The sequence below is a fragment of the Martes martes genome (genome assembly GCF_963455335.1).
Source record: "Martes martes genome assembly, chromosome: 12".
Lineage (NCBI taxonomy): Eukaryota > Metazoa > Chordata > Mammalia > Carnivora > Mustelidae > Martes > Martes martes.
Window position 1 is genome coordinate 64,349,476 of NC_137900.1, and position 12,397 is coordinate 64,361,872.

At 53.0% G+C, this 12,397-nt stretch overlaps 1 protein-coding gene across 1 annotated transcript in view; it reads left to right on the forward strand.

Moving 5' to 3' along the window:
• COL15A1 (collagen type XV alpha 1 chain) overlaps positions 1-12,397 on the forward strand; it is a 103,069-nt gene that overhangs the window by 80,210 nt on the left and 10,462 nt on the right. The window contains exons 26-35 of the mRNA XM_080820787.1: positions 656-709; positions 810-869; positions 2,350-2,418; positions 2,530-2,571; positions 4,949-4,994; positions 7,063-7,143; positions 7,751-7,800; positions 7,901-8,002; positions 8,894-9,038; positions 12,122-12,186. Coding sequence (XP_080676913.1) covers positions 656-709; positions 810-869; positions 2,350-2,418; positions 2,530-2,571; positions 4,949-4,994; positions 7,063-7,143; positions 7,751-7,800; positions 7,901-8,002; positions 8,894-9,038; positions 12,122-12,186 — 714 coding nt within the window. The remainder of the gene's footprint in view (positions 1-655; positions 710-809; positions 870-2,349; positions 2,419-2,529; positions 2,572-4,948; positions 4,995-7,062; positions 7,144-7,750; positions 7,801-7,900; positions 8,003-8,893; positions 9,039-12,121; positions 12,187-12,397) is intronic.

Consider the following 12,397-nt stretch of genomic DNA (forward strand, 5'->3'; position numbering starts at 1 on the left):
GTGCATCGTGTGTCTCCCGGATGCCAGAAGGTGTGAGGGTTCCTGCAGGAGACTGGAACAGGGCTGTGTCTCTAGAAGCATGAAGACATAGAAAGCAAGCCCTGGAATGAATAAGGGTCCACAGGTCAAGGACTCCTCTGGAGAATCAGGGCGCTAGCCCAAGACTCTGGTCCTGAGAGGTAGGAGCAAGGCAGAAGCCCAATCCTGGGGCAGGTTCTCAGGCTGGGCTGACATGAGGGATGAGGGAGGATTGCATTATTCCAGTTGGAGACGTGTCCTGGGACCTAAGACCTAGAGCAAAGATCCAGCTTCTAAGCTACCCCTGCACCCCGCTACCTGGGGGCCAAGGCCCTGAGCTCCTGACCTCTTGCTCCTTCCTAAGCTCTAACTGAGAGGGTGGGGTTGGGAGTCTGGGGCAGGGCAGAGCCTACAGGAGCTCCAGGGGAGGTAAGGGGTGGAGCAGGTGGTCCCAGAAGAGAGCAGAGAGGCTGGGAGAGAGGGGACAGGCAGGTGGCTACTTCATAATTGTCCCGTCCTCCTTCCTCCCCTCCGTGATTCATCCTCACCCCTGCTCATGAAGGCAGGCCAGTGCCCCCCATCGCCTTGGCTCTTGACTTTCTGTTCTTTTCTAATCTGGTAATTGTTTTGCCTCTAGGGGCCCAAAGGACCGCCTGGACACAAAGGAGAGTTTGGCCTTCCTGGACGTCCTGTAGGTGTTGGTGTTCCTCCGACTGGACATGAGGGGCAGACTCATGGGCTGGGCTGGCTGCTGGGAGTGGGTTAACTAAGGCATGACCTGTGGGTTTCAGGGTCGCCCGGGACTGAATGGCCTCAAGGGAGCCAAAGGAGACCGAGGGATCATGATGCCGGTGAGTGATGTGACCGCTGTCCCAACCCTTCCCCCCCAACCCCCGCGGGAAAAAACCCTGAGTCCAGTGCCCAAAGGAGGACCGAGAGTGTGCCAGGTCCAGCAAGTGGGGCATGCAGACAGAATCTTTAGGAGTGTTTTTCTCCTTCCTCCATTGCCTTTCAAAGATCCTTCAACCCCTCCCCATCCTCCAGGTCACTCTCGGGAGGATCCCTGTCTCTGAGAACACCTTAGTGGAACAGAAGCTTCCTTGTTCAGACCCAAGACAGAGATGGGAGAAAGCAGTCCAGATGTGGTCAGGAAATCTGGTCTCCAGCCCCAGTCTTCTGACCCTGGGATAATAATCTGTCTTCCCTCCGTACCCAGTCCTGAGATTTCACACATCCCTAGGGGCTCGTGAGCTGGTATCAAAGCTAGGTCAGCTACTTAGGCAGAAGCTCCCAAGAGGGCAGACACTGGGAATGTCAGCAGGCTCCAGGGTCTACAATAAGGAAGCCAATGTTTATTGAGCACCTACTGTGTCCCACACTCTCTGCTAAGTCTCCTTTCGTTGGCGCCACACTGTCTCTCCTTTGAACATGTGGAAATCAGGAATGCAGTTTTACTAAAGCTTGTGGGGACTGGCTCATGCTCTTTAAGCCACTGCAGCTGCTAGGGAAAGCAGGCACTCATGCCTTCACTTAGGATAATGAGTGCGGCTTCCGAGCAGGCCAGACTCCTCATTCCTGTGGTCAGAACCTCGCCCCTCCTGCTGAGTGGTCCTGCTTCCAGTCCACGCTCAAGAAATCTTTGTGTGGTGTTAAGGCCAGGGTGACCTGACTTTGCAAATAGCTCTGCTATTGAGGAAGAGTTTTACATACATTCTCCCCAGTACCGAGTCTGGTGAAGGACCCTCCCCACCCCTCCTGCCCCCGCCTCCAGGGGTGTGCTGGTGGAGAGGTGGTGGGTTCTGTGTTGGCCGAGCCCACCTCTGGGAGTTAGAATCTGAGTTCCGACTGTGTGGCCTTTAGCAGGTCACTTCCCCTCTCTGGGCCTCCATCTCCATTTGTAAACCAGGAAGACTGTCTGTTCAGCTGCCTCCCCCATGTGCTGCTATAAATATGCCCTGAGGGTCCCGGAGGTAGTCGTGCTCTTTAGAAGTGTCAGGCCTACCTGTGGGAGAAGTTAACTTTAAGAGGACTCTTCTTTTTTTTTTTTTTTTTTTAAAGATTTTATTTATTTGTTTGACAGACAGAGATCACAAGTAGCAGAGAGGCAGGCAGAGAGAGAGAGGAGGAAGCAGGCTCCCTGCTGAGCGGAGAGCCCGATGCGGGGCTTGATCCCAGGACCCTGGGATCATGACCTGAGCCGAAGGCAGAGGCTTAACCCACTGAGCCACCCAGTTCTTTTTGAGTCGCGTCCCCAAATCCTGGAGGAAATATCCCGCGCCACCTCTGCACACAATAACCAGAACTCAGAAAAGGCCTTTCTTCTCCCTTCAGGGCCCGCCTGGCTTACCTGGTCCTCCAGGCCCCCCAGGGCCCCCTGGAGCTGTGGTTAACATCAAAGGAGTAAGTTGAGTGGGGCGGGGGAGGGAGACCTTCAGCGGGAACGACTCCGGACTGGCCTAATCTGGATGGGTGTCCTGATGGCCTTACTTCCGTTGTTCTCACTTTGCACAGGCTGTCTTCCCCATACCAGTCCGGCCACACTGCAAAACGCCGGTAAGTAGTGTGGAGTCACTGCTTTACAGGCCAGACTTGGGCATAGAAAGCAACCTAGAGAAGGTGATCAGTCTTTGTCTTGAGCCCTTGCAGTCCAACAACGTCCTCTTCAATATCTCCCATCACCCCGAAGTAACTAGCTAGAAGCTTCTAGAAAATGGACTGTGGCAATGAAACATACTGGGTCTTCTAAAGGTGCACGTGCTGTCAGAGTGTTTCTTGTAATGCGATCAGGAAAGCAGTGTCTCATTGTAACCACATCAGCTTCCTGCATGGAACCACCCAGTAAGAAGGAAGACAAACCCCTTAAAAGTATCGATGGGAAAATATAGCAATTCCAATCAGTGTTCTTTGTATTAGGAGCTGTGGGCTAAGACCTACAACTGAGTGTGTGCTGTCCCTTCCCAGCTGGGGTGCTGCATAGCACACAACCCAGAGAGGCAAGCGCTCCCGCCCACTTTGTAATGAGCGAGCAAACTGTGACTCAGACAAGCTCCCTGACTTGTCCAGGTCCATGGTCCTAACAGAGCTGGGGTCATCCCTCGCGTCCCCTGGCCATCAGGCACCAGGTATAGACACTGTGACTCCCAGGATTCAGGCATGTGTCGGGTCACCCAGCTAGGCAGTGGCACTGTTGCTGAGGTCTTCCCTGTTTGGGGAGGGTCCTGTTTCCATGGGGAAGGCCAGGGAGAGAGGGCCTGTCCCCACGCACAGGCATTAGTCACAGAACCATGCGTGATCACTTTCTCATTCATTCAACAAGTATTTCTTGAGGACTTGCCCAGAGCCAAGTACGCTGCTGGGCCCTGGAGACACATGGGTGAACTAGACAGGCGTGGCCTTCCTTCTTGGGAGCTTGTAAATGGCAGCTTACAAAGATTCCTTGCAGTGGGTTCATAATTGATGCTTATTGGGTGTGGTGGTGAGACTTGGGTCAGAAGCTTTAAAATGACGCAGTCTGGCTGCGTGTTTGCCTGGACATCTGTCTGTGTCAAAATTTTGAGGCACACAAGTCTGCAGCCCAGAGCCTGGGAACTCTGGCCTAGGAGGCAGATGACAGGACCCACTAAGATGACCAAGGGGCCTGCCGGCTCCCAGATCTCCGTGAGGACCACAGCAAGCCAGGTCATGTTATGGTGATGGCCTGAAGGGACACCTCCAAGAGATGGCTGCATCCTACCTCCTTAGCATACAGAAGGAGAGCCTGTCTGCTCTAGGGACCCCGTGAGTTTGTGCCCGAAGCCCCCCTCTGCTAACACGGTTGCAGTTGTCAATGAAACAACTATAGGGCAGCACTCGACAAACTTGGTGACCATTGTAAATATACTACTGCCATCACCACGGCCTGTGCTAGGACCCTTTGTCATAGCCATGGCCCCTGGGGTCATGAGGCCCCTGAAAAGAAACCAGCGATGATCTCAGAGCATTTTTGATGAGTTTTTGATTTCACCTTGCCTGGCCGGACACCATGGACCTTTCTGGACCAGCTCTCAAAATGGACACTGGAAAAGAACTGCTTTCTGTCCACATCCATCATGCCATAAGCCCCTTCTGCTTTCAGCCCCTTTCTGACACCACAATGTCAGCCCACGTTGGGAGTGGAGGTACCCTATTGGTGTAGCCTTACGGCATCAGCTTCGCACTGCAGTCTTCTTCCCTAGCTCCAAAGTGTTGTTTGTAGGGATTCCCATCCACATCCCCTGTTCTTCTCTTGGTGACCCCTGAGCAGCTTGTGACCCTCCATCCAAAAGCAGGAGGATCCCGGTACCAGAGAGGTCATTTTGATTCTATGTATCAACTGGCAAAGGGTGAAGCTGGGTATTAAAAGCACGGCCGCAGGTAGCTCTGTTTTATAGATAAGGAAATGCAGGCGTCTGGGAATGAGCTGTGAAGGAGTGATTATCTAGGATAACTTGGGTGCCAGACCCCTGACTCGAAATGGGGAGTCTAGAATAGCCCTTGAACCAAATGCTAACGCCTTATTAATTACTGCTCCCATCATCAGCTCCTGTTCGTTACGTCCCTCCTTGATTCTATGTCGCAGCAGAGCTCACGGCCAGCCCAGCCTTGGGACCATGAATATCACTCACTGGGATGCTTAACCTCTTGCATGAATCAATCCTAAATCATAAGAAAGGAGGCTAAGGACACTCATAGTTGGTCACAACTTGTTATCTTGAAGCTTTGTGCCTTCCCTTTGCAGAGCTGTCCAGCCAGTGAGTGTCCCCCAGGCCTGTGATGCCCACCACCTGCCCCCTGGTTTGGCCTGTGCAGTGAGGGCTGCTGGGGAGCTCAGAGTTTTGGGGGGCTCCAGAGCCCAAGAAGGGCCTGACTCCATGACAGTGTGCCTTATGACCTTGACTCTCTTCCTCTCCAGGTTGACACCACACATCCTGGGAATTCAGAACTCATCACGTTTCATGGTACAGTGTCCCTTCTTCACCTTATGGTTCTGTGGGACTTTTCCAGACTCTTGTAGCTCTGCAGAAGGTGGTTTTCAGTCCTAGCGCTGGACCTATGACTCATGGCTGGGAAGATCTGGCTGCGTGTGGTAGGAGCGGGGGTCACGGGGACAGTGCTGTGGGGCTGGGCACCTCTTTTGGTTTTGTCACACATCTGCATGTTCTGTACATCTTGGCGGGACTTCTAAGTAGCGGGAAGTACTCCGTTTGTGCATTTGTTTGTTAGTTTGTTCATAAAGCATCCACAGAGACCATAGCTCATGACAGCACCCCATGCTGTGGGATGGGCTGTGGCAGGTGAATCCTATGCTGTTCCTGCCACCCAGGCTCTTAGACTCCATGAGATGGAACTATTATAAGAACCATGATAATGCAGTGTGCCAGGAACGAATTCAGGGGAGGGCCATGGGAGTGCAGAAGCCCTTTGCTTCGGCCTGTTCTCAGACCAGCAGCAGCAGCACTTCCGGAAAGCATGTTAGAAATGCAGCATCTCTAGCTCCACCGCGGACCTGGTGGTCTGAGGCCCCCTTTAAGCTCCTCCTGGAGGTCTGTGTGCAGGAAAGCATGAGAGGTGCTGGCTCTGGGTGTCTCATTAGTAGATACCCACAGAGGGCATAGGTCAGGAGACAGGAGCCTGCAAGGGAGCAGTCACTCTGCTTCCCTGTCCCCACACCACATCACTGTTTGTCCCCCTTTTTGGGATCTCTGAACACTTACCGTTTAAACGAGTAAAGGTCATTTTTTCCCCCAAGACTGACCTCTCTTGTCCGTGGCCTGCCAGGCCGTCGTCCCACTGACGGTATCTGGCCCCGTAGTTTTTCTGTTGCTTTTGCAAAGCCAGATGTCTGGCTTTGACCCTCCATGCTCAGGTCCATTTCAAGGCTCTGCCCCTGCCCCTGGTGCGAGGTAGACACTGGGGAGGCAGGGTGGGCCTGGATTTGCCGTCTCGGATTCCTGGGGGTTCACCGTCCTCACGGGTCCACTCTGGGAGGGAGGGAGGAGGAAACAGATGTTTCTGGACAGGACTGCCCCTGGTAAGCCTGTGTCCTGCTACTTAACTGTGGCTGTCACTTCTGCTCCCCGGGGTGAGCACCCTCATCCATGGTGGAGAGCTCGGTATCCCCTTCTCAGGGCTTCACCACTGCGTATGATCTCACCGTGGGTGGGTGGAGAGGTTCCCACCCTCGCCCTGAGACTGCATCTCCCCGCTGACCCCCAGCCGGGGGAGGGGGTCGGTATCACACCTCTGGTACTCACACTGCTTTCCCCCATGCTGAGAAACCTGAGCCCCCAGCCCCATCTCTAGGCTCAAGGGTACTGCTTGGTTGATCTGTCACACCTCTTGGGAACTAGGAATGCAGAGATCTGGTGTCTCCCCCACCCATCAAAGTGGGCACAGGGGATTGCTTCCCTTCCCCAATGCTGAAGTTCCAGAAGGCTCCCTCCCTGCCTCTCCTCCATAGAAAGAGTTGGAGAGACAGGTTGCTTCTCCTAAATCCTAAGAGATGGTGGAGGGGGACACAGCTGGGATCCTTCCAGCTTTGTACATGGAATACTTAGCACGCTTGGTGTCCTCTGAGGGCACCCCTGAGAGAGTCCTCTCCTCTCCTGCCCCACCATACTACACAGGCAGAGAGGAGATGACACTGGAAGGTTGCCTGGGTGTTGAGCCTATGAGGCTACGTGCATGCAGCTGTCCAGGAGAGGGTTACCGGTAGCCTCCGCTGGGCCCCTACCGTGCACCACGGCCCCTAAGTTTAGCACTCACTCTGTCCTGCCTTGTGTTATCCTTCATGTGTCCGTCTCCCCAAGCAGACAGAGCTTTGCAAGGTGAGGAATTGTCTCTCATGTATCTACTTCTGCCCTCCCCATCATTTAGCAAAGGATTTCATACCTTCAATAGGCCTTTGTTTCTTGAGTGGACTTTGCTAAAGGGACTCTTGTCTCAGGAACATTTTATATAGAATGAAGGTGATTTTCCATTGTTTTTTTTTAAAACAAAACAGAACATATATGTATTTGATGACAGGTGTTAAAGGAGAAAAAGGATCCTGGGGTCTTCCCGGCTCAAAAGGAGAAAAAGGCGACCAGGGGGCCCAGGGACCACCAGGTATTCCAACTTGTTCTGGATCTTGCCTTGGATCTTTGTTTCTGAGAAATCCAATTGACTGAGCCAGAAAGTAAGACAAATTTTACTACCACACTGACCGCAAGCTCCATGGAGTTCTAGAGAGACCCAGTCATGGGCCACACATACACGTGATGGAACACTGTCAAGAGAGACCAGTTCCAATCATTCATGCTTCCTGTGCAAAACAAGGCCCAGAGAGGGCCAGGGACATGCCCAGGATCCCACAGTGTCCGGGTTGTGGGGCCCAGCCTAGGGGCCCAAGTCCAGTGCCTACTCTGTGAGCTAAACCAATGTGAGGTCACTTCCACTAGGGAATAATGATTGTTGCCAACTTGGAGACTTTTATTTATTTATTTTAAAGATTATTTATATGGGAGGGAGGCATGCTAGCAGGGGAAGGGATAGAGAGACAAGGAAAGCACGGAGTCCACTGCGAAGCTCGATCTCACAACCCTGAGATCATAACCTGAGCCGAAATCAAGAACCAGACACCCAACTGACTGAGCCATCCAGGTGCTCCTGGAGACTTTTATTTTTGAATCTCCGAGGTTATAGTTGTGAATTTTACACAACATTTCCTTTTCAGGCCCTCCAGTAGATCCGGCTTACCTGAGACACTTTCTAAACAGCTTGAAGGTGAGTTTTTCTCTACCAGACATTTGGCCTGTTTCCAAGTGCTTGGGCTTAGGTCATAGACCGCTTCTTCTTACTCTTACTGAATGTTCTCGGCTTGCAGGGGGAGAATGGAGACCAGGGGATTAAAGGAGAAAAAGGAGACTCTCACAGTGACTTCTCTGTGTCGGGGCCTCCAGGCCTGCCAGGAAGTCCTGGCTTGGTTGTGAGTAGTGACTTCTCCTCGCCATCTGCCTCAGTGAGCCCAGCCTTCCCTGAAGCCCCCCAGCAGGACCCGGCAGTTGGAGAGTCAAGGGTCTGTCACAGCACCACAAGCTGGAGACAGGACTTGGGGATTGGCCTCCCTCCCTTGTATTTCTTTACTGATGGGGAGGTTGGCTGAGACTCATGGAGGAAAGGGAGCAGGCTGTGGCCGTATGCATTCTGGCAACTTCCAGGTCCTTCACCACACTGCCTTATTCATGTCAATGGTGGAAAATTCACTCAACCCAAAGAGTTACTAATCGTGAACATATCAGATAATGAAGGCGGAATGGAAGGGGAGGGGGATATTTTAGGAGGGACAATTTGATTCTTCAGAAATTTCATCAAAGAAAGAAACCCTAGATAGGTTCGGTCTTCTTAGGATGCCAAGTTTCTCCAGCTCACAGGAGAGAAATTCAGGTTATGCCTCCAGTGAGATAATGACCAGATCATGACCCTCAGGAGCCCTAAGCAAACTCTGGTCCCAGAGCTCACCATGAGGGTGGATCCCGCAGAGCCAGGAGACTGGGGGTCCACTTCCTCCTCTGCTGAGAATTGGCTTTGACACTGAACAAGCCCCATCCTCTCTCTGTGCCTGAGTTTCCCAATCTGTGAAATGCAAAGTTGGGGCCCTTCTGACTCCAGGGCTCTGTGGAGTTGGACACGGTGCGTGGACATGGACATGGACATGGAGCATGATGACTGGGCTGCTGTTCTCTAGGTCTTCTTCCGCCAGAGCTGTGCCCAGCATGGAGGCTAGTTACTGACTTTTTACCAACCTACAGAGACAGCTGGGGCCTCTGGAGAGCGATGCTGCGTTTTCTTTTCTGTTACTGTGCTCTTGCCTTGACAGGGCCAGAAAGGGGAGACTGTCGTCGGGCCCCAGGGACCCCCAGGGGCTCCTGGCCTGCCTGGGCCTCCGGGCTTTGGAAGACCTGGATCCCCTGGGCCACCAGGACCCCCAGGGCCACCAGGACCCCCAGCGATCCTTGGAGCAGGTTAGTAACGTGCATAGTGGTCTTTCATGCTTTCCTGCTGTTGTGCTCAGGGTCAGCTTCCCCAGCTGAGTGGCATGTCCGGGCCACACTGATTGACAGAGAACTATTTCCTGGACAGGCCTTTCTTTCTTCTCTCTTTTCTTAAACTGGTATATAATTTACATGCCATAACATTTACCCATTCAAAGCGTACAGTTCAGTGGTCTTTAATATATTCACAAGGTCGTGTTGCCATCTCCTCTCATTCCAGAATGTTTTTATCATCCCCCAAAGACAGCCTGCACCCATGAGCAGTCATTCTTGCTCTCCCCCCTCCGCCCCGGACCTGGGCACGCGAAAGTGTACGTGCTGTTGCTCTGGCTTGGCCTGCTCTGGGCCTGTCCTATCCGAGGACCCACACCCCACATGGCCTTCTGTGTCTGGCTGCTTTCCCTCTGTGTGATGCCCTCCAGGCTCAACCATGCTGTAGCGTGCCCTAGCTCCTCCTTCCTCGCTCGGGCTGAGTGCCAGTCCACTGTGTGCACCCGCTACCTCCTGCTGCTGCGCTCATAGGCTCCTGGACACCTGCATTGTTTCTGCTTCTTGGCTATTGGGAATAATGCTGCTGGGAACATTCACATACACAGTCTTGGGTGGACATACGTTTTCAGGTCTCCCGGGGGTGTGCTGCTCGGCCTGGCCTTGCCGGGTGCCAGAGACATGTGTTCACTCTGTTTTGCCTTTTGAGGACCTGCTGACCTGCTTTCCAAAGTGGCCACCCTGTTTCTGCAGCCCCTCTAGCAGCGCAGGCCGGCCCCGGTGTCTGCTCGCTGCCACCCACCCCTGTTGGTCTTCTACCCGTTTTATTCCAGACAGCGCCCAGCGCCATGAACAGATAGCTTGTGGTGGGTTTTGTTCGCCTTTCCCTAAAGCCTAGAGACATGGAACCCCTTTTCATGTGTGGGTGGGAACTTCTTGGCTGCTTTGTCAATGCCCGGCCCTGAGGGGACTCGAGGACGTGTGTCGATTCGAACTCTCTAGAAAACTCTCCCTACCCAGAGGTCCCTCACTCCCTCAAACAACAAATAGGTGAAGTAGAAGAAAATCTCCCTTTACTGAACGTTCACCAAGCGCCAGCACTCCACTCGTCACTCTCCTACATCATTTCATGGAATTCTCACAGAGCCCTTCAAGGAAAGTACTAGCATCTCCATTTCACAGATGAGGAAAGTGAGACCCACAAATGTTTCCAAGGTCGCACGGCTAATCGGGGGCACCGACCGGATGCAGACCTAGATCAGCGTAGCTCCAAAGCCTGTGTTCTGCCTCCCGGGCCCATGGTGGAAAAGCAGCGGTCATAGCATGAGTGTGTCACTTTTGTTGTTTGTACCGGCACGAGCCATGTGTGATGGAAGGACCCCCGGGAAGGGAAGTGTCAGGGACATCAGGGAGAACCTTACACAGGAGGTGGCTTTGGGATTGGGCTTTTGGGGTTTTTTGGCGACAAGTGATAGAAACGTAACTCAAACTAGCTTAAGCAGAAGGGAAATTTATTGGATGCGAAGAAAGAAGTGAATCATTCTTTGTGGGAGGGACCGGCCTACAGCTTGACCTCAGGCACAGCCAGAACCGGGGACTCGAGCCCTGCAGGGATTCTCTGGCCATCTCCTGTCTCGGCTTCTCTCTGTGCGCTAGCTTCACGATTCTTCACCACAGACCACATCCCCTGCACGGTGGGAAATATGGTTACTGACAGCTCAGACTTTCCACCACTCAGCTAGAAATCTTGGCCTTATTTCTCGGTTTTAGTCTGAAAGATCCTGGGGTGGAGAAGGCCTAGGGAAGAATTCTGACCAACCTGGCCTGGCCCCGATGCCCAACTTTGGGCCAGTCACCTGCGGCCAGAAGGCGGGATCACATAACAGGACGGTGCCTTCTGAATCCAAATGGGGGGGTGGGGGGTCGGGGGGAAGGGAGATCTCAAGAGAAAGAGGAAGTGAGGATCCTTGTCCCACAAAGAAAGAAGTTGCTGGGCAGATGACACCAGAGGAGCCAACATAACCTTGGGGGACGAGCAGCAGTGGCAGGAGGAGGAAGGACACTACGGGACGCAGGGAATCTGTTGTTCATAGCAGCCCGACGGGAGATGCTGCCCAGGGCTCCTCGCTCCACTGACGAAGGACTGTGTCTCACCTAGTGCACGCCATCCCTGGTTACAAAATGTCCTATCAATTAGCCCACTTAATCTTGGCAGCGACCCTGGAAGGGAGAGGAAATGGATATTACTACACAACTCATTTCATGGATGAAGACACTGAGGCTCAGAGAGACTAGGAGACTTGCTCAAGGTCACAAATCGTAGTAAGGGCTTGGCTGGGATCCAAACCCAGGTCCTCCAACCCTCTCTTCGCCAGACATTCGGCATCTGTGTAATGATTTTCAAGTCCTATGTCAGAACTGTGGACTTCCTTGCCCCTGAGCAATCTCATAGGATAATTTTACTGGGACTTGCCAAAACATCCTGAACTGTCAAGAGCTTTGCAGATTTGGGGGGTGGGGGATGGGGCGTGGAGAGGTAGAAGGAAAGCATGGGCACGAGCATTTTTCTAGGGAAGAGGGCTCCGACTCTTCAAACACTGTGAATCTCTGACTGGATGCTGTGTAGTTTGTGTAAAGCACATCCCTAGTTTCGATCTTTTCTCCGTTCTCACCACAGCCCAGGGAAGAGGAAAGGCTGGTTTACATTTCACAGGTGAGGAAACAGGGGTTCAGGGAGCTTGCTGTTCCCTCGAGACATTTTTGGAAACTCCACTCAGACTGACCTATACGAACAACAGAAACAACGGGGATGCAGTCACTTGCGAAACTGAGAAAGTCCTAGTGTGGCTTCATGCGGGGCTACCGTCAAGAGTCCCGGCTCTCTTCCAAACCTGTCTGCATGGCCCAGGCTGGGCCCACAGCCCCCCAGCCGCACTTGCAAGGCTCAGGGCTCCGCAGTGCTCTGAATGGGGCTATGAGGGCTCCCCTCGGTGACCCTGCCGACACCTGAGGTGTTTTGCGGAGAGGGTGCCCTTTTGTAACTTCTCTTTTCTGCTTTGTCTTAGCTGTGGCCCTTCCAGGCCCGCCAGGCCCTCCAGGACAGCCAGGGCTTCCCGGATCCAGAAACCTGGTCAGTATTACCACGGTGCTTTTCTCCTTCTGCTCTGGCTGGGTTTCCTTAGAATTTCAGCTATGGGGTGTAGGGGCTGGCACACCTTTTAGGTAAGAATTAGGCCTCCATGACCATAGAATTGGTACAATTCCACGTAAAGAGGATCTTATCGTGTCTTTAGGTGACTTATCAAGTAAAAAGAGAAGAGAATACAAAATCATTTACGACT